The sequence below is a fragment of the Melopsittacus undulatus genome, chromosome 9 (assembly GCF_012275295.1).
Source record: "Melopsittacus undulatus isolate bMelUnd1 chromosome 9, bMelUnd1.mat.Z, whole genome shotgun sequence".
Taxonomy (NCBI): domain Eukaryota; kingdom Metazoa; phylum Chordata; class Aves; order Psittaciformes; family Psittaculidae; genus Melopsittacus; species Melopsittacus undulatus.
This window is the reverse complement of record NC_047535.1, coordinates 13,165,262-13,185,895: the sequence shown is the minus strand read 5'-3', so window position 1 is coordinate 13,185,895 and position 20,634 is coordinate 13,165,262. Positions and strand designations below refer to the sequence as shown.

The 20,634-nt window shown below is 56.8% G+C and overlaps 2 protein-coding genes across 2 annotated transcripts; one reads left to right on the top strand and one right to left on the bottom strand.

Moving 5' to 3' along the window:
- Positions 1-1,443: 1,443 nt before the first annotated feature.
- On the top strand, positions 1,444-11,696 carry STRA6 (signaling receptor and transporter of retinol STRA6). Its single transcript, XM_005145778.4, has 17 exons — positions 1,444-1,568; positions 3,130-3,208; positions 3,617-3,702; positions 3,857-3,996; positions 4,149-4,315; positions 4,452-4,577; positions 5,396-5,463; positions 5,608-5,684; positions 6,225-6,286; positions 6,551-6,731; positions 7,480-7,555; positions 7,621-7,754; positions 8,907-9,024; positions 9,208-9,309; positions 10,082-10,245; positions 11,111-11,248; positions 11,518-11,696. The coding sequence occupies exons 1-17, from the start codon at positions 1,444-1,446 to the stop codon at positions 11,694-11,696; spliced, it is 2,022 nt and encodes a 673-aa protein (XP_005145835.4).
- Positions 11,697-15,158: 3,462 nt separating this feature from the next.
- On the bottom strand, positions 15,159-19,300 carry LOC117436699 (immunoglobulin superfamily containing leucine-rich repeat protein-like). The gene is made up of 2 exons (XM_034066424.1): positions 19,177-19,300; positions 15,159-17,751 (listed from the first exon to the last, which is right to left on the bottom strand). Exon 2 carries the CDS (start codon positions 17,741-17,743, stop codon positions 16,493-16,495), a length of 1,251 nt encoding a protein of 416 aa, XP_033922315.1. The 5' UTR covers positions 17,744-17,751; positions 19,177-19,300; the 3' UTR covers positions 15,159-16,492.
- Positions 19,301-20,634: the final 1,334 nt, after the last annotated feature.

Below are 20,634 nucleotides of genomic sequence, written 5' to 3'. Positions count from 1 at the left end.
TGTGTGCACTGCCATGAACTTTACAAGCTCCTTCTACCTTTTTACTGAGTGCTGCATTCCTGGGAGGTGAGGTCAGAACTGCTTCCCTGCGCAGGCAGAGCCAGGGGATGGCTGGAGAGTCAATAGCTTGAGGCTGGGATGTGCTGGGTGGGTTGAGGATAGGGTCTGGGGTCCGTCTGATTTGGATGCTCTGCTGGGGCTGGTGGGTCCATCCTTCCCCTGCTGGGGAGCAGGGTGGCGGTCGTGGCACCCTAATGGTCATGGACCAAATGCTGGCATAAGGGATACCTGCTGTCGAGTTGAGTTTTGCCCCTATGGGAAGGAAGGTGAAGGTCCCAGGTCTCATGTTCTGACCTAGAGAGAGTCCCTGGAGGGGTGCCAGAGCCTGGCTGGGGACATGATCCCCAGTGGAGCATCAGATCACAGGGCAGTAGGGCCATGGTGGTGAGTGCCATTTGTCTGTCTGGAGACAGGGCTGCCTGCAGGGCCACAGTCTTGGTTCAGGGAATCTCTTTGAAGCTGATGTGCTGTATCCATCATGGTCCGCAGTGAATACCAGCTGTACAAACAGCAGCCCGGAGCAGAGCTGCTGGCTCAGCCATCCATCTCCTACCCATCCCCTCAGAGCAACCCTGGGGGTGTTGGAGATGTCCCTGTGCTGCGGGATCAGGTGTCCCCAGGCCCTGGGCTGGCTCCTGAGGCTTGCAGGCTACTCTGAGCATCACTGCCTGGCACTTGGGGACACTTTTGGGCACGGCCTTTCCCATAGCAATGGTAGATGGGCACGCTGCAGCTTGTGTGGTGTAGCTCTGGGACAGAACAGAGGGTGTGGGGCTGTCTGAGCCAAAGTCATCAAAGAATAGTGGGGAGAAGGAGAGAGGAGAGCTTGTTGGCTCTGGCACCGCAACAAAGCCTCCTTCCTTCTCCTTGCTGCACAGGGATGGGGCTGAGGCTTCCTCCTGGGGCTGGGGGCTGTTGTGGCACAGAGGGACACTGGAGACACAGGTCACGGCTGGGAGATCTCGTCCTTCCTTTACCAGCCTGTGTCGCCGAGCCCCACACTTGACCCTTGAGCTGGTTTCAGAGCCGTTGGCATAAAGGCTGCTCCGCAACCCAAACAAAGGCTCCCAGTCTATCAGCATCCCGCGGCGGGCAGGGAGCCGCCGGGACTATGAGGTGTGCCCGGAGCACTTGGGGAAGGGGGGCTCATCCCTTCTGCCTCCCTCTGAGTCCAGATAAAAGCTGGATCCTTGGAGGCACGGCTGGATTTGGAAGGCTCCCAGTCCCTGCTCCCTCCCTGTCTGCAGGAGTGACCCGAGGAGATAAAGCCTCTTGGCTTAGCGCCTCCATCCCTTCATTTCCAAGAACCCAGGAGGACTCACCTTGCCTCCAGCTGCCTCTCCCCATCTCTCTCCAGCCTGAAGAGGGAGGAAGGAGACAGCCATGGCAGCCAACAGCTCTGGTGGGATGCAGGATGCTCATCTGGACAGCAGCTTGGCCAGCACTGATGACCTCGCTTCTGACTGGTACATCTATGAAACCATGGAACCAGCCGTGCCACAGGATGAGTAAGTGTCCAGCCCTGCCGGTTGGTACCAAGTGCCCCTTGTCCCTGCTGGGTCACCCTGGGCAGCAGCCAGCCTCCTGCCCAGCTGCTGCATCCCCTTTGTGTGGAGTAACGTCCCCTGAGCACCAGTCCCAGCATTTATGCCTGGGAGAGAGGGAGGTGATGGAAAAGGCTTATTTGGGCCACCTAGAATTGGTTCATTTCTTTATGGGTGCTCGCCCAAGGGATGGGAACCCAGGGCCCAATCTCACAGCAAGGACCTGGCACTTCATATCCTTATCAAGAACAAAGGAAGTGCTATAGGGAGGGGAAACTGAAGCATGGAGCAGCAGGGTGATCTATCCAATGTGAAGCTGGGCATCCCAAGGCACATCTGTCGGCACCTATTGTCCCTCTGTTGATCTAATCCTCTCTGAGTGATTTTTATACCCCTCAATTGACTGGTACCCAGCCCAGAGGGCCAGCAGGAGGAGATCCCAGGGGTGACCAGCTCAAAGGGATCCTCCTCACCCTTAGTCTTCCACATTGTGCTCTGGATTTAGGTGCTGAAGCATAAAAAGGGGTTCGGTGTCCCTGTCCTCGCAATGTTGTGGGTGTGTGTCCCCAATTTCCAGAGCTGGGATATTTTGGACATCAGGAATTTTCTGCTCTATCCAAGGGCAAGGAAAAGAAGCCTGAAATCGGAGGTTTGCTAATGTCAGCTGGTCCTGTACAGCCTTTACTGGCAGGCTGGGACCAGCCTTGGATATAGGATGGCGGAGAAATCCTCATTCCACTCTCAGACCCTTCCCTGCAGCCTTGCTCCTGTCTCTGCCCACCCCATGGGCATGAGGGCTCGTGTGGGCTCCCGCACTGTGTGTTATGGGGCTCAGGATGTCCAGCTCCCTGGCACAGGGATTTGCAGCCAGCACAGTCCCTGCTGGCCTTGGGAGAGCAGCAGGGCTGCAGCACTGCAGAGATTAAGGGATGCTGTGGAGGCCAGAGAGGGAATAAATAAAGCAAAGCCTGGCACATCTGCTTGGCCTTGGCTGGCTGGGGATGCGGTGCTGGATGCAGCACCACCAACCCCAGGTTCCCATCGCCTCTGATGTCCCACAGCTCTGGGGCTGGTCCCTATCCCATGGGAAAGGCGCTGAAACACCCTACAAGGGGTCTTCAGCCTCCCAGCTGGTGTTTAAAAGTGCAGTGCATTAGGTAGCAGGAACTGCTCTGTGCAGGCTGTGTCACTTGAAAAGGCAGAGCTAGGATGGAAATGAGCATAAAAGAGGTAAACTGGGCTTTGTCCTTCCTTGCTGATCTCCTGTTGGGCTTCAGTATCCCTGTTTGTGGAAGGAAGTTACCCAGACCCTGTGGGGATCAGCTTGGGGCTGCTCCTGGGGTTATCTCTATTGCTTGCTTGATCATGAATTATCTTGTGAGGGTGACTTCAGCCCTGCTTGTGTAACCCAGATCTTTGGAGGTTTGCCCCTTCTGGCCAGCAGACAGAAATCCCTGCTGCATCTTTGCTTTGTCCTTTTGGGGCTAAATACATCAGCACATGATTGGCTTTTTCCCCTTTGTAGCATATTTCCCAGTGTAATCCCAGACTGTGACCCCACCATTTCTCCCAGACTGTATCACATCTGCATGGCACCCATCTCTGTAAGTACTTGCCATATCCCATGGGATGACTTATTTGCCCTGATGTTGTATTTGCTGCCCCCTCCCCCCCCCCCCCCCAGTTTGAGTCATGCCCATCTACTCCCATATATCAGGTCTGGGCTCTTCAGGCTGAGCTGGACTGCTCTAACACGGGACTCGAGCATCCCCAGACTGTAGTCAGTAGAAAGCTTCAATTTATTTCTATAGCATGGTCCCGCTGAGGTGTCAGAGCCTGTAACTCATCAGAGCAGGTTGAAAAGCACCTGCCTTGCTTCAACCATGGCTGGATAGAGGTTGTTGGGTGGAGGTGGTGTCTCTCTGGAGGCTCCCATTGCATCGCAGCATCTCCAAATGCTCCCCAGTTACCACTTCATGTATTTATTGCTCCCTCGGTTGGGTTTCTGGCAGCTGGCCGTGCTCCTGGGCTTGTCCTTGCTGGTGAAGCGCAGGTGTCTCCACCAGAGCTGCTGGAATGGTGTCCCAGGACTGCTCAGGTATCTTGTCCCCAGGGTCCCCATCACCCCACAGCCAAGTGGGTGGAGGGATGTTGAGGTGCAGCATGGGCCCTGAAGCAGCCCTGGGGCAGAGGATGGTGGGGACAGGGTGCCCATGACCTGGTGGAAGGCTCATTCCTTCCTTGCCTTGCAGCCCAGCCAACTTCCTGGAGGAGGAAGGCAACCGCGGGCTGGTGGCTGCAGTGTTCGGCATCCTCTTCTCCTCCCTGTGCGTGCTGGTCTTGGACACTGACCCTCTGCCGCTCATCACCCACTCCTCCCAGAGCACACGGGGTAAGGCCAGCACCCTCCTGCTCTGTGAGCATCATGCTCTTCCCCACCCATGAGGTGTGAAGTGTTGGCTGTCGCCCTGAGCAGCCTGTTCCCCCTGGTCCCTACTGACAGCGCTGCTTCTTGCCTGTTTTGCTCTCTCTCCTCTCATCCAGAGTACTGGAAGATCCTGGCTTTGCTTTACTACCCTGCCTTCTACTACCCCCTGATGGCCTGTGCCACTGTCCGGCACAAGGCCAGCTACCTCATGGGCTGCCTGCTCTCCTGGTGCCACTGTGTGGTCCACATCTGGCAGAAGGTGGATTGTCCCCAGTCACCAAAGGTATGGGTCCCACTGCCTGGGGAAGGAGCAAGGAGGCTGCTGTGGCCAAGGCTTTCCCATCACCTCCTTAAAGGGACATTAAGGGATCACCCGCCCAGGACTGGAGTGGGATGGTGACACCTCTGCTTCTCCCCAGATATACAGGTACTACTCCACACTCTCTTACATCCCCATCATCCTCTGCCTTGTGCTCTTAAGCCTTTGGTATCCAGCCCTGCTCATCAAGAGCTTCACCGGGCAGAAAGAGACCTTGGATAAGGAGGTAACGCAGATCTATGGGGTGACTTGGTGGGGATGAATGGGAGAGCCCTCTGATGGACCTGCATGGTTTTGGGGGTTCCCCTGCCCCACAGGCTCTCTGCCTGCCTCGGGACTGGGAGAACTGGGTGCTCCCAGGCCATGTGGTCCCCGCTTTGGTCCAGCACTGGAAGCTGCCTCCCCTCCATCCCTCTTTTGATGGCAGGGGTGGCGGCTCTTTTTATCTCCTTGGATTTGAAGAGGGAGTGGAAAATCCATCTTTGGAGTAAACTCCTTAGTACAAGAGGCTTAAAGCATCAATACATCCTGTTCAGGCCGGGACTGGGGTTGCCTTGTTTTCCCGGGACACTGGATAATCCCCAGTCCTTTGGGAAATGCCGGGGCTTTGTTGGGAAGAGAGGAGGAAAAACCTACTTCAGAATAAGCAGCCAGCCCTAGTGTGGACTGAAGTGACCCCAGGCCCTTGCTGGGAGCTGGCTGATGGTAATGGGGGGGTTTCAGCTGTCCTACTGCTGTGCCTGCATTTGGGTTGCTTTGCTGATGGGAACAAGGCACGTTCACTTCCACCTTCTGTGATACTGGAAGATTTGCTGCCAGCACCATTCCAACATGTTCATTATGGCTGGGAATCCATCATCCCTGTGGGTGACGGACTCCTGCAACAGAGGGTGCTGTGGGGCATCGTGTGTATGGCTGGGGCAGGAGATGGCTGCTAGATGGGACACAGATGCTCTGGTCCCCCCGAAGAGAGTCACCTCTCTCTGCTCACTGTGAGCACACTCCCTGTGCTCAGAGCAGGCAACTGATTGCTGCTTCCTGAAGGTGCCTGGAGGAGGTTATTACAAGAAGTACCTGAAAGCTGTCCTGTCCAAACGCCCTCCCAAGGGGAGGTAAGGATAACATAGCATTGCCATAGCAATTCCCATTGCCCACAGCGATTCCCATACCATTGCCCCGTCAGTGATTCACAGCGGGGGCAGAGTCGCTCCCTGCTCCCAAGGAACACGTTTCTCACCCTCCTCTTCCTCCTGCAGCTCCGCAAAGCTTGAGGAGAGCCTCCTGTCCAGGCTGCAGATGTACTTACGCTCCTACATCTACGCTCCCGAGGAAGGTTGGCTGTGGCGAGGGCTCCCCACACGGCCTGCATCCCATTCCCTGGACAGCAAATGCCTTTCCCAGCTCCTTCCCCAAAGCAGCCATGTCCTGGCTGTGCACACACTGCTGTGCTCTGGGGTGGGGAGCAAGGGACCCCACCATGGGGTATGGGTGGGTTCAAGCAGTGAGGTTCAGGTGTGGGTTGTGCTGAGTGCAGCCTGGTGCTTGATAAAGATGTGATAAGGGGATAAAATCTTCACCATGGGAGGAGCAGGAGCTGTCCCAGAAGGTGGCACCCTGAGGGACATGGCTCCCCATGCAGCATGAGCCTGCATTCTGGGACCAGGTTTCAAGGGACTATGGAGTACAGAGACACTGCTCCCAGCTATATCCTCATGGAATCGCTCTGGAGAAATCCCAATTACTGCTTGACCACTCTGTCCCAGTGCTCTCACCAGGGTGTTTGCTTTGGCTGCTGGTTTAGGTGGACCTGCAGCCTGCTCCACTCTTTCCCAGTGATCCCACATCCCAGCTCCTCTCCAATTCTTCCTTACAGGTTTCAGGATCCCGTTGAAGCTCATCCTGTCCATAACCACAGCCATGATCGCTGTCTACCAGGTGATGCCAATGGTTAAATGCCAAGCAGAACTCCCTCCCTTCCTTGTCGGCTGTGTCCTCTTGAGGCAGAGGAGCCTCGGGGACATTGTCACACCACACTTTTGGCTATGGAATAGTATTAGCATGCCTTGAGGCATTACCATCCCTCATGGCAATTGCCCGAGTGCTTCCAGGGCTCAGGCAGCCTTAAGTCCTTAAGCCAAGGCGATGGCTCAGCAATGGGATGCCGTGACCGGGGGCTCACGTGGCACTGCTCCCTCACAGGTCGCCCTCCTGCTCCTGGTAGCCGTCATCCCCACCATCCAGATCATCCGGGCAGGAATGACGAAGGACATTGTGGTGCTGTTGGTCCAGTTTGGCTTGGTGCCCTCGGAGAGCCCTGCTGTCCCCGGTGACATGGAGAAGGAGCTCAGGACTGTCAAGTACTACCTGTGGTCACTGGAAGGTTGGTTCCCAGCCGGGCCCTGCATCCAGAGGTGGTTTCTGGAGGATTTACGAATGTACCAGGGAGGTTTCCAGCCCAGAGGGTGGTCCAGGAAGCTGGATGCTGATGGAAGAGCTTCCAGGGGGAGTTGAACCCAGCTGCTGAAGCCGCAGCCGTGCAGACATGAAAGCAGCTGCGGATGCCTGGTGCCAAGGCAGGGATGCGCTGCAGATGCTGCCCTTCGGCTGCAGGCTTTGAGATGTGCTGGAATCAAGCAGATGACCCTGGAGGGGGATGTGGGGATGGCAGGGGTGCCCCTTCCCTCCATGGTGTACCTTGGTGTACCACCAACTTCGAGGGAGGCTTTTGAGTCTTTTCCCAAGTCACCAAATCCCTCTCATCCTCTTTTTCCCCTCTGACATCTCCACTTCTCCTACCAAACCTCCCTTCTCCCTCTTGCTTTTACCCCGCAGCATCTCCTTGGCTTTCTCCATCTCACTGCCTGCTTATTACAGCTTTTCCAGCACTGAGCTAACCCAACTGCTTTATTTTCCCTGGCTGCTTGTCTTTCCCCTTCCTTTCACTGCCCCACCAACAAACCTGGGAGATGGAGATCCCTGTGTCACAAAAAAGAGAGGGAGAGAAACTGAGGCTTGGGCACATCCATCATTTGGCGCCCTGCCATGCTCCTAAGATAGGTTTGGCAGTCAAATCCTATGGCATGGACAGTCAGAGCCATAGCCCATCACCTCTCCCTGCTCCTCTGCAGTGTGCTACATCTGCTCGCTGGTGCTGTGCTGCCTGCTGACCTGCACCATGCTCCTGAGGACGCTGGTGATGCACAGGTACGGTGTCCTTGCTCCTCTTCCCCTTCCCACCAAGCCAGGATGCAGCTTGGCTGTCTCCCCAGGAGCAACCTGAAGGCTCTCTACCAAGGAGCAGTGCTGGATGTCTTCTACAAAGCCCATATCCTCCGCCCATCCCGACAAGCCATCGTCTGCTGGATGAGCTTTGCCAGCTTCCAGACAGCTTTCGCCTGCCTGGGTAAAGGGTGGTGGGGCAGGATGGGGTGGGTGGATGAGGGGTGGACTCCCACCTTGCACATTGTACCCAGTGTTTGAGCATCTTGTCCCCCTTTCTTGTCCCATTTCACAAAGGGCCAGCTGTAGAGAGGCTTTTGTTCCTCTTTCCCCAAACACAATCTGTCCTGCAGGAAGGACCATGCTGAACACCAAATGGTTGGGAGTTAAAAAGGGAAGGGGGGGGGATGGTGACGTGTTTTGGCTCAAACCCAGCTATTTTGATTTGAGAAGCTGTCACAGCATCTCATGCAAGGGACTGTCTGTCTCCTGCGCTCCCAGTCTTCACATCCCAGATGCTCCTCGCTGTGCACCTTCCCCAGCACAGCCAGGGTGTCCCTGGTTTTGACACCCCAGGGATGAAGGAAGGACATCCAAAGGGGTAGAAATCTTCACTCCACCATGGTCTGGAGCCATTTTAAGGCCTCTCTGCCCCATGGGAGGTGATGCTAGGCAGTGATACATGCACAACATCCAACCATCTCAGCACCCCAGGGGCAATCTGAGGGTCCAAGGTGGTGATGGAAGGACAGGGGGGCCCACCAGGCCTGTTGGTGATCACCCCTTGCAAAACCAGACCTATCTCAGAGGCAGATTGCAGAGATCAGTGTGGAGGTAGGAGCACCCCAGGAGCTCCTTGCACCCCTTTGCCAGCACAGAGCAGCTTTCCTTTGGCCCCCCAGCACTCAGTGCTGTGCTGTGCTGGCTGCATCTCACCGTGTCACCATGCATCTGCCTACTGCTTAAAGGTCTTGGCTGTCAAGTCATTAAAGCCAAGCAACGGAGGTGAAGCACGAGCTCAAGCAAGGAGCAGCAACAGCTGCTGATCTGGGTGTGATTTATGATCTGAAATCAGAGCTCAGGCTGATTTCTGTGATGAGGCAGCAGAGTTGCAGCACTGAGTGATGCTTCTTCTCAGCAGGGATAATGGGGGGAGTGATAAGAGAGGCTGAATGTGTAATTAAATCCCATGTGTTGGGAGCAGGGCAGGCAGGGAAGGATCTCGCAGGCTTTCTATGGGATTAAAATGATGATCAGCGACGAGCATAGGTTGGGGAATAAAAGCAAGAACTTCCATCCTCTGCTTCGCCATCCTCTCCTCGTGTCTCCCTCCCAGGTCTCCTCATCCAGCAAGTGATCTTCTTCATCTGCTCTGTGGGGTTCACCTTCCTCTTCGTCATCCCCCTCCAGTCGGGCACTGACAGTTACCTCTTCAGGATCATTCAGAACATGTGGTGGGTGCTCACAGCCCTCGGGGAGGGGTGGAAGACCCAAGTGGGTGCCATGGCCACGGTGTGAGATGCTCTGTCAAGGGGAGGCTCTATCTTGGGCTCTTTCAGCTTTGCTGGAGGTTTCTGCTGCTTGGAATGGTGCCTCATGCTTGGGGCCTTCCTCTTAGCCTCTTCCCTCCCACCCAGGCCCTTCTGGTTGACCCTGGTGGTTGCTGTCATCGTGCAGAACCTGGCAGCTCACTACCAGTTCCTGGAGCAGCATCCCCTCCGGAAGGAGCTCACCAACAGGTACGGGCATGGTGAGGTCCCTGGGGCAGAGCTGAACCCTCCCCAGCTCCAGGGCATGGGGCTGTGCTGGGTTTGCATCTGTCCCTGGTGTTGTGGTGTCCTCTGTGCCACAAGCTCAAGGGGGAAACCTGTAGGTTTGGGGGGTGCAAGTGGCTCCATGTTCCCAGAGAGGCTTCTTTAGATCCTTTAGAGGGCCATGGTCCATTGACAGCCTTGATTTCAGTGAGGTGAACTGGATGAAATCTATGCCATGCTCCACCACCCCCATTTGCAAGCCTTGGGGGAAGTCCAGATCCCTCAGGATCAGCTGGACCAGTTCAGATGCTGCCGGCAGATGTGAACCCTTGTACATGGTGTCACTGCCTAAGCTGTCTCCTTAAGCTGAAGATCAGGATCTGGGTGTCCAGCCAAGGGATGTCCACCACCTCCACAGTGAGGCTGCTGTAGGCTATTCCAGCTTCCACAGGGGCGAGTGTCACTCATCCCAAACCACCACACTCATGCTTTGGCTGATTTCTAAGTCTTCAAGGAGAAATTGAGACCCTATGTGTGCTGGAAGCTGAGCTCCCCGACCGTGCATCAGGCTGTCCCTTCTCCAAGTGCCTGGAAGGGTGTTTGCTTCTCTCCATGGGATGGAGACACCTCAGATGGGGCCTGTGTCTGCTGATGAGGGAGGGAAGCTTGTTTTGGCCAGCGGTTCCTCTGGCAGGGAAGGGCCGTGCTTCCCATCCCATGGTGTTTGTGTTCCTTACTCCTCCTCCTCTGCCTGCAGGCGAGCTCTGTACATAGCCACCTACCTGCTCTTCCCCATCAACGTGCTGGTGGGCGTCCTGGCTGGGCTCTGGAGGATGCTCATATCCGGCCTTTATAACTCCATCCATTTCTGCCAGTTGGACATCAGCCTGCTGAACCGGGGTGTGGAGACCTTTGACCCAGGTAGGGCATGGAGGGGTCCCTCTGCAGCACCTCTGAACATGGGGGCACTGGGGGCTTCTCCATCACCTGGAGATGCTTGCATTGAGTGGAGCTTCAAACTGCCTGTGCTCAGAGATGGGCAGGGGGCACAACCAGAGCTTCTGATGCCTGCTTGGTCCTGCTTTTCTATCCATCCCCATGGGTGTGTGATGCTCTTCTGGGGTTCCCTGGGCTTCAGCAGTGCCAGACCCTGTTCCCATGGCTAGTGGACTCTCATCTCTCCTGTGCTGAAGGCAGCAGGGAAGGAACACAGGATCAGGGAATGGTTTGGGTTGGAAAAGACCTTAAGATCATCCAGTTCCAAGCCCCTGCCATGGGCAGGGATGACTGCTTGTTGCCCAAGGCTCTGTCCAACCTGGCCTTGAACACTGCCAGGGATGGGGCAGCCACAGCTTCTCTGGGCACCCTGTGCCAGCGCCTCAGCACCCTCACAGGGAAGAGCTTCTGCCTTATCTCCAACCTGAACTCCCCTGTTTCAGTTTGAACCCATCTTCCCTTGTCCTATTGCTCCAGTCCCTGATGAAGAGTCAGGGACTGATGAAGAGTCAGCATCCTTGTAGCCCCCTTCAGACACTGGAAGCTGCTCTGAGGTCTCCACGCAGCTTCTCTTCACCAGGCTGAACAGCCCCAGTGTTCTCCTCCTTTCCTCTGCTTTTCCTGCTGGTATTTTGGGAGCAGCTCTGGAGATAAAGCATCTCTGGCAGAGACATTGGGCAGAGATGGAGCCCAGCAAATAACCCTCCCCTCTGCTCCAGGGCAGGAGGGAGGTGAGAACAAAGAAGCCTGGCCCCGTAACCCTCATTCACTATGGGCTGTGTCCCCACAGGCTACCACACTTACTGCCACTATCTGAAGATTGAGGTCAGCCAGTCCCACCCGGTGATGAAAGCCTTCTGCTTGCTGCTTCTCCAGCTGGCCAGGCCCGAGGGGCCATCGGGGCTCCGGGCCAGCAATGTGGAAGAAGGTGAGACCTTCCCCTGCCCATCTGGGGTGATGCATGGCAGCACCATGGAGCAGCATCATCGTGGTGGGGTTTGCTGCTCCTCTAGAGATGCTGATGGTGCCTATGGGTAGAGGGACCATTGAGGTTGTGGCTGTTGCATGTGATCATCTCCATCCTAGCAGCTGCTCCTGTCCCTCTGATGTGCAAGGGCACGATATGGCTCCTATGGGTGTAGATGGGAGGGAGGGGGAGCTGGGGCTGAAGTTGTTCCTTCTCCCATCTCCTCACAGGCATCCAGCTGATGCAGCACAAGCAGGCGCCTCTGAGCAGAGCCCGGTTCAAGCAGAGCCGAGCCCGCTGGTGGTTGGCTTACACCCTCCTCCACAACCCCTCGCTGACTGCCTGCAGGAAAACCGCCCTCTGCGACCCCACAGCCAACGGCACCCAGCTCAGCACCCCCGAGCCCTGACCTCCAGAGTCCCCCCCCCTCCTCTCTCTGCCTCCCATGCACACTCCATCCCATCCCCATCTCCCATTGACTCTCCTCCTGCGCTGGTGGGAGCTTTGGGCACCTCCTTCCTCTCCCCAGCAGTGATGGGGGCTGGTTTGTAGCTCTAGGTCCATGTTGAGCCACTACCATGGTCCAGAGGTGAGGACAAATGGATCACGTCCAAGCCTGACCTGGATGGAGAAGGGCTGAGGAGGCAAGCTGAACCCTTCAGCCATCTAAACATCTTAGGAGTCACTCCTGCAATGAGCCCACCAGTTCTCAACAGTTGCCTTTCTGACACATGGCACGGCTGGGACCAGTCCCCAGCACCAGGGGAGAAAGGAGAGAGGGAGAAGAGTCCTCATCCAGACTGAACATGAGGAACTACCCCCATCTCAGTGTGGTGTCCCCATGGAGAAGGTCCCTACTGCCAACCCCAGCCCCAGCTTCCTTTCATTTCTGATCCTGGTTCCCCTTACTTGACCCTGGAACTCCTTTCCGCCCCAGTTTTGTGAAGGCTGAAACCCCATCCTCTCCAGGCTATGAGGTTGCAGTCCCCGTTGGGTTCTGCTCCCTATAACTCCTGACCTGGTGCCTCTTGCTGCCACTCCTTGTTTTGTTCCAAGCCAGCAGTTCCCCGGGGCTGGTGCCCCTCCAAGTGAGCCGTGCTTGAACCCATAGAAAGCAGTTTTACACCTCACTTGGCCCTGCCGAGGCGAGGAAGGTGAATAAAACACATACCTCATTACTATGCTTGGGTGTGCTTGGTGTCCATGCCCAAATAAACCAGACCGGACAGGGGGGGTTGTCTCTGGGTGATGTTTGGGTCTCACTTTGCTCAGCAGGGGCTTTGTGGTAGATCTGCTTGACCTAGGGGTGATGGCACCGAAGCTGATCCTGACCTCAGGGAATCTAATGCAAGGCTGCTCAGTTTGCTTTCCCATCAAAACTTTTGGCCCTAACCCATGACTCCCATGAAGGATGTGCACTGAAACTGGACATATAGTAACTGAAGCACCAAAGGTAGGTGTCCAAGGCGGTGCCAGATCACCTCCTCCCATGATGTGTCCCTTAACCCTGCCTTCGTTGGCTGGAAGGATGCCTGGCATCAGCCCAAGCAGGGTCCTTGGGAGGTGTCCTGGCATCTCCCCACCCCACTGAAGCTGGGTGGGCACCATCCTTTTCCCCAGCAGCCTAACCCTGCTGCCTTTCTATCCTAGCAAAGAGGGGGGATGAGTCCCTGCCTTCATCTGGAGCTGCCCCAAGGGCCAGCCGGTGTGCTCGGATGCACAAACCCCTGTCACATCCCCTGCCTGCTAATCAAACAGGATTAAACCCACACTCTTCTGATCAGATTTGAGCACTGCCTGGCACACAGCACATCATCACCAACCTGGGTGACAGCGGTGGCATTCCAGGCCTGTTTTCTTCTTAAGACAGCAGGATCCCAAGGGGCAGTTCCTACTGATTCCCCTGGGCTTCACCCTGTGAGTGCAGGAGAGATGCAGTGCTGGATGTCCTGTGTGTATCAGGCTGAAGTGATGCCCCAGGGCAGAGGCTGCACTTTCCCCTTGCAGCCCATCCCATCTCCAGCCGCGGGGGCTTTGGAGGCAGCCTTGGTAATCCCTAAAACCTTTGGCAGCTCCTGGCCATGGGTGGAGCTGGATTTCAGCATCTGTTTACACAGCCCTGCCCAAGGCTTCCTGGAGATGTCTTGGCAGGAGGGGCCTTCTCTGATTTGCTTGTTTTCTTTCCCTTCTTTGACATAAGCAATGCCCTGGGGGTGAACTGATCTTCTCTTCGTGGTGGTGGCCTCACTTCCCTTCTCTAAACCCTCAGCATCAATAGCTCTGCCTCTGCATCTGCAGTCCTCTCCACCCAACCCCTGAGCTGATGGTGAGGTGGTTCAGGGAGATGATCCCATTGCAAAAACAGCCTTTCATGGAAAACTGCCCCTGTGGGACTGCAGACTTAGGGCTGGGTCATGCTGTGGCTTTGCAAATGTGAGGGATGCAGAGGAGATGATGGGGGTTGTGGTGGCATCCTGGGCTTGAGTGAGCTGGTGGCTGGGGGGTCAGGATGGTGACGCCAAGTGCAGCATCACCTGCAGCATCTAATCCGGAGGCATGCAGCAGGGTGCTCTGTTATAAATGAATGATGCTCAACATCACATACGGTTTGCCATAAATCCATGGGTGAACTTGGTGGCAGTAAAGGAATTCACCTTTCTGGTGCCAAAACAGCCATGCACCACCAAAGCAGGGGGAGCAGCAGACTGGCAAGGCAGGCAGAGACAATCTTACTGCTTTCATCCTTATCCCAGGCCCCAAACCCTGTTGCCAGCTGAGGCTGCAGGAATAAGCTCCTGTACCCCCATATTCCCAGGCAGACAGGGAAGGGAGTAACCCGGCTGTGATAAAACTCATGTTCAAAGCTGTATCCTCTGAAACAAAACCAAAACTCTCACTGGGGCTGCGATGTTTTCCATCCTTTCTGCCTGTAATGGGAAAAACATGTGCCTGATTGTTAGCATCAGAGCCTGGTTCTGCCTCGGGACCCCCACGGAGCCCTCGGCACCGTACCCGGGCTGTGCTGACGATCGGCAGCTCTTCGGCTGCTCCTTCCTTAACCCTGCAGGCTGCCCGGACACCCACTGGTGAGGCTGCAGAGCCTGTGAGCAGGCTTGAGCCTGGTTTGCAGCTGGTTTCCGCGTTCCTGCCTTCCCCTGCCTGCTGCAGGCAGGAACGAAGGGTCTTGAGGTGTTCTATAAGTGTATCCTTCCTCCAGGGTCATTGTGGGAGGGCTTTGGGGATCTGGGGGGGGGGGGGGAATTGGGTGCCCCCTGAGCAAAGAGGGTTGGGGATGATAGAGAGAAGGACTTGGGGATGCTGGTTCAGGAGAAGCTCAATAGGACCCAGCTTCAGTGTGCTGGTGGAGTGGAGAGATGCTGCAAGGGCTGGAGCAGCTCTGCTCTGGAGCCAGGCTGAGAGAGCTGTGCTGGGGCAGCCTGGACAAGAGAAGGCTCCTGAAGGGGAGACCTGAGAGCAGCTCCAGTGCCTAAAGGGGCTGCAGGAAACCTGGAGAGGGGCTTGGGACAAGGGCCTGTAGGGACAGGCCAAGGGGAATGGCTTGAACCTGCCAGAACAGGGGGGAGACTGAGATGAGCTCTTAGGCAGAAGCTCTTCTTTCCTGTGAGGGTGCTGAGGCGCTGGCACAGGGTGCCCAGAGAAGCTGTGGCTGCCCCATCCCTGGCAGTGTTCAAGGCCAGGTTGGACACAGGGGCTTGGAGCAAGCTGCTCCAGTGGAAGGGATCCCTGCCTGTGGCAGGGGTTGGAACTGGATGAGCTTTAAGGTCCCTCCAACCCAAACCAATCTGGAATTCTATTCACTGTGGTACCCGGGATGTGCTGGATTTGGGATGCACAGAGGCAGCACAACCAGTTTAGAAAACAACAACCAGTATTTATTGCTGTCTATACAGCTTTGGTTACAAGGCAAGAGGGCTTCAGGCATCCATACAGCTCCCGCAGGTGAGCACTGGCAGAAGACACAAGAGCTGGACTACCTGTGCCTTGGGGTAGGGGCAATGGATATGCTCAGCCCCCCCCACCAGGAGACAAAGAGTTTCCCAGCACCCTGGGCAGCCAGGTATGGTATATATGTCCCATGTGGGAATGCTAAAGCACTTAAGGAGTTTGTTTATGCCTTACAGGTCAGCTCAGTTTCTCTTTCTGTCATCTGGGTTTTCCCAATCTTTCTTCCTCCCATTCCATCATGCAGTCCGTGCTCAGTTTCCCATCAAAGAGGAATGCTGGGACATTGTTCTGGTCTCTTTGAGCTCCATCCCTCCCTGCTGGGACTGGAGCTGGTGCAGGTCAGCTCGGTGGGTCCAGCCCAGAGCAGGAGTTTGGACCACAGGCTTCAGCAGTGAAAGGCAAATGGGAAGGGAGGAAATGAGCTGCATCACATCTGGGAAAGGTACTGAAGGAGGCAGGGCCTGATCCTGCAACTTGCAGGGAGGGTGCAGACACTCTGGGTGCTCCCAGCACCCAGCCAGTGGGTGTTCTTTGTGCTCCCACAGGATTGAAGCCTGTGGGACAGCTTCTCCTTCTCCATAAATTGGCCTCATCCAAGCCCACAGCTCCATCCAGCTTGTCCTGCTATACTCATCCTGCCTACAAAGCACCACCATACCTGTGTCCCTCAGAGCTATGTCCCCTGGGCCCCCAGGACCTCATGTCCAAGCTATTTCCCTACTCTCAGACTGGTCCTTCTGCTCCTGGTGCTTCAAGTGAGGTTGGTGGTAGGAAGGATGTGCCTGGCCAGCCATGGACCAGCGTGCCGGTCACAGCAGGGATGTCATCTTTGGTGCTGCTGGACCAGAGATGCTCTCCCTGGTCAAATCTCATTGCTGCTGGTGGAGGTGGGCTCTGGGGATGGGTGATGGTCGCCCTGTTGATGATGGACTTTAATCCTGCTTTGGTCTCAGGAGGGAGGCAGTCGGGAGGTGGCAGGTTTGGAGGCCTGAACGCAGCAGCACAGTGTGGATCTGCTCTGCATCACCTGAGCTTGTTTGAAGCTCTCAGTGAACAAAGCCCAGCCCTGACCCTCCATCTAAGGAGGGGTGGAACTACCAACCCTGGGCCTGAGTCTTGGCCCCCTGTGATTCCTGACCTCCCGCAGTTCCCAGAAGCTCAGCAAAGGCATGGCACTACGTGAAGATAAATGCTACAGAAAGAGGGGGACCCCCAAGGCACCGTTTCCTTCTCCCCCCTTTAACAGCAGAGTGCGATGCCCAAAGCCAGCAGGAGGGTCCCCAGCTGGACCTGGGGCTCTGCTCCTCCAGCCCTGCTCTTGGACTCCCTCGGCATGTGGTAAACGATCACCAGCTTTTCTCCAGTGCCAGAAGGATCTAATTCATCCCCCTTGTAGCAGCTCCTGCCCCCAGGGTGGCCAGCATGGGGGTCATCTCGGAGCAGTTCCTCAGCTGGATTCTCCGACCCAGCCAAGGCCACATTGACCGAGACATCCCGTGTTCCCACGTCATTGACAGCGAGGCAGGTATAGATGCCTTCATCCTGCTTGCTGAAGTTGGGAATGGCCATGGTGCCATTCTTGAAGACCAGGAAGTGCTCTTGGCTCTGCTTGACGTTTCCATCCCGTGCCACGTTGGGCCCGTTGATCTCAACACGGCGGCTGGAGGTCTGGATCTTCCACCTGATCTCCGGCGGAGGGCTGCCTGCCACGCTGCAGTGCAGGGTCAGCGTCAGGCCGTCATACATGACCGTGTTATCCAGGTTGGACAGGTAGGTGAGCTGCACCGAGGGTGCAACGCAGTGGTGATCAGGGATGTCCGTCACCGCCCTGCCCTTCATCCTGCCGGGAGCCACGCACAGGGTAGACCCTCCCTTGGTGATGGACACAGAGGTGTTCTCAGTCCACTTCTTCAGCCAGAAGACCTTGCAGGAGCAGTTAAAGGGGTTGTTGAAGATCTGAAGCTGGGACAAGGAGGGCAGGTTGTCAAAGGTGCCCTCGGCCAGGGTGGTCAGCTCATTGTCATTGAGCCAGAGGGAGCGCAGGTCCTTCAGGAAGCGGAAGGCATCCCTGGGCAGCCCGGCCAGGCGGTTGTTGTTCATTTTCAGGATCTGCAGGCCGCTGAGGTTGCGGAGGTCCTGCCAGGGGAAATCCACAATCTTGTTGTGGCTCAGGTCCAGGTTCTTCAGGTGCAGCAACAAGGCGAAAGTCCCTGGCTCCACCACCCCGATCTGGTTGTAGCCCAACCACAGTGACTGCACTTCAGGAACCTCAGCGAAGGAAGCCTGCCCCAGCCAGCTGATCCTGTTGGCTGACAAGGTGAGGATAGTCACATTGGAGGACAGCCCCTTGGGTACCTCCTGCAGGTCCTTGTAGGCACACTCGGCCAAGAGCCTCCCGTTCTTCTTGGTGGAGCAGGAACAGGGGCTGGGACAGGCCAGGCAGGGCCCCAGGAGCGCAGCCAGCCCGAGGCAGCAGAGCAGGGGCCTCATCCTTCCTCCTGGGAACAGAGATGGGGGGAATGAACAGGACGGGTTGAGCCGAGATGGGGATCTGTGTTTTCTTGCCAAATACTAAGAGGAAGCAGCAGGAGAGCAAAGCATCCATGTGGTTAACCCCAGGCTGTTCAAAATACTCTTCCCTAAGCTGCAGAAGGCATTTCCTCACCAAAAGCAGAGCCTTCTACCTATGTGAGCAGGGAAATTCCCCATAAACCATTTCATTCCCTCTCTGGAAAATGCCTCTTTCTAATCCTGGCTGAAATCCAACCCTTGGATGTTGTTTCTCCAGGTTTGGGGATGAAAAGCGGGAACTGGGGGTTCCAAGTTCACCCTGCTGAGGCTGGAAGGAGGCAAAACAGAGTGACCACAGCTCTTTCACAATCAGCCTTCCCCTAAACCATTAAGCCTGCCTCCCCTGGAGCCCGTAAGTTGTTGGGCTTTTCATCACGCTCTCAGAACTCAAACTAGCTCCCCCCATCTCCATGTTTTTCCATGTCATGGAAAAATCCCAGCATCTCGAGTGCTTTTTCTTAGCAAGAGAGTGTGGGGTCCCTGGCTACTGGAAGTCTTTAGAGAGAAATAGTTCAGAGCTAACTCCTTACTCCCCTTCTTCTTGCCTTGCACAGGAGACTGTGCAAGCTCTGTTCCCAGCCTCTGGAAGCTGTGTCCCACTGGGAAGAGGTTAACTGCGCCTCAGCGAGGAGCTGGCAGCGAGACCCCTTTGTCTCTGCCTTGTAGGCAAGTTTTGCTGCTCCTTCCAATCCCAAACCCTGTCATTTAGAGCGGGGGGGGGGAGGGGGGTTGGTGGGAAGGGGGCATTTTATTGGCAAGGAAGAAGATGAATAAGACCCACACAACAACTTGGGGAGGAGGGCAAAAGGGGACACAAAGGGTCCTGTCCTGCAGGGATCAACCACCGCAGGCATGGGGTTCAAGGGATGGGGAAGGACCCCACAGGGTTCTGCGGGTGATGGATGGGTGAGACCCCGGCGGCGGGGGGGGGGGGGGGGGGGGGGGGGTGCTGGAGCGGGGAACAAGCTTAGCTGTTGTATTCAAAGCCCCTGGTGGGTGTCATTTTGGGGTGCCCCGTATCTCTCCAAGCCCAGCCTGCCCGACAGAGGCAGATCCCCATCACCAAGACCGGGATGCAGAGGGGGGGTCCCAAGGCAGCCCCAGGGCCGGTTGTTCTCCCGGAGGCCCCCTTCACCCGTCCCCGCAGCCAGCATCGCCCCGGGGGTGCCGTTACCTCTCCCGCTGCCCCGCGGCCCGGCCGGGCCGAGGCTGCCCCGGGGCGGTGCGAGCAGGGCCCGCACGCCTCATACCAGAGCCGTGAATAACCCCGCAGCCCTCCCTCCTGCCCTCCCCGGCCCGGCCCTGGAGCTCCCACCCCGGCCCCCTCAGGTCCCTTCCCCTGGCCCCTTCACCGGCAGCTTCTCGGGGATGGAGCCCGTTCGCCTTCGCTCCTCTGGAATGGGGGGAAACGGGACCGCCGGCTCCCTCGGCCCTCGTCGGGCTTCTCCTCCCCTCCCCGTCCCACGGGCCCTTTTGTTTTCCATGGCACAGACCCACTACCGCAGGCGGAAAACGGCTGCGGGGCCCATCCTCCGCCCGCCTCCCCCGGAGCCCGGCCCCCCTCCTTGTCCCCGGAACGGGGGGAGCACCCAAACCTCTGCCCCCCACCACCCCCCGCCAAAGCCCTGCATCCCAGGGTTCATCTCGTCCCCCACCACTTGCAGGGGATGTCTGTGGAACACGGTAGAGGGTGAGTGGCTTCAGGAGAGCATGGGGGGTGCTTCTGGCTGAGGAGTCTCCTCTAAGAAGGGGGAAAGGCTTTGGGATCTCAGGGGTAGTAGGATGTATGACAGGATAGGTGTCTCAGAGGCTCTGTCAGGGTGCAAGGGGAAGGTAGACAAGTGCTGATGTCACCCAGAGCCATCTCCTCCACCCTGCAGTTAACTGCTGATAAAAGCTTCCTCCAGCCTCCAGGACCACTTGGACAGAGGTGGGCAAAGCATCCAGACCTGGGATGCTGAGCAGGTCCTTGCTCCCTGCCCTCCCACTGGCCAAACTGGGGTATCTCTGGTAAAAAATCTGCCTGCTGTGGGGCTGGGGTTGGAGCAACCTGGTGTGAGACTCCCTCAGCTTGGAAGCAGAGGGTCTGCAGAGGTGCAAGGAGCCCCATCCCAGAGCAAGCCATCTCCTTTTTAGAACAGAACCTGAGCAAGATGAAGATGGAGCAGGGAGGGAAGCAGGAGCCCCCAGGAGAGCTTCAGCTCCGTGTAGCCCAACCATAGCTCCCTGTCTTCACACTTGTGCTGACGCAGCCGTCGCTGAGGCCAGGCTGTGAACAGACTTGGTGTTAAAAATAGTGCCGTGCAAGGGAGAAGGGGATTAGCTTGAATCTAAACCAGTTCATCAGGCAGGCTTGCAGCCCAGCTGCTGCCACACGGGTCAGCGAGGCATCTTGTCCAGGGGGATCAGGACCTGCTTTGTGAGGCATCTGTGTGGGCTGGCATTGCCCCTCTTGGGTGTGCTGGTGTGGAGGTTGCTTCCTGTCCTCCCCCCGTCGGTGGTGCTCATCACCCCGGCGCAGGGCAGGCTTGTATCTGGCTGGAGGAGGATGGTCCATCGGCCCCCCATGCTGTGAAGCAGATTGTGAGCATCTGCAGAGTCTCTCTGCAAGGGGTTTGGGGTGCTGAACCGGTGGGGGCTGCAGAACAGGGGTGTTTGCAGAGGACCAGACCTCATTCTGCCCACTCACACCCATGGAGCAGATGAGAGATGCTGCTCTGAGCCCTTCTATGGGGACCACAGTCTCCATCTGTGACCAGCCTCTCACAGCACTGCGGTGACCATACCGACATGGCAATGCTCTCTTCCCT

Coding starts and splice junctions, on each gene's coding strand:
- STRA6 (XM_005145778.4), top strand. CDS start 1,444: ATGGCAGCCAACAGCTCTGGTGGGATGCAGGATGCTCATCTGGACAGC. Junction 3,703..3,856: donor GGTGTCCCAGGACTGCTCAG/GTATCTTGTCCC, acceptor CTTGCCTTGCAG/CCCAGCCAACTTCCTGGAGG. Junction 6,287..6,550: donor CCATGATCGCTGTCTACCAG/GTGATGCCAATG, acceptor GCTCCCTCACAG/GTCGCCCTCCTGCTCCTGGT.
- LOC117436699 (XM_034066424.1), bottom strand. CDS start 17,743: ATGAGGCCCCTGCTCTGCTGCCTCGGGCTGGCTGCGCTCCTGGGGCCC.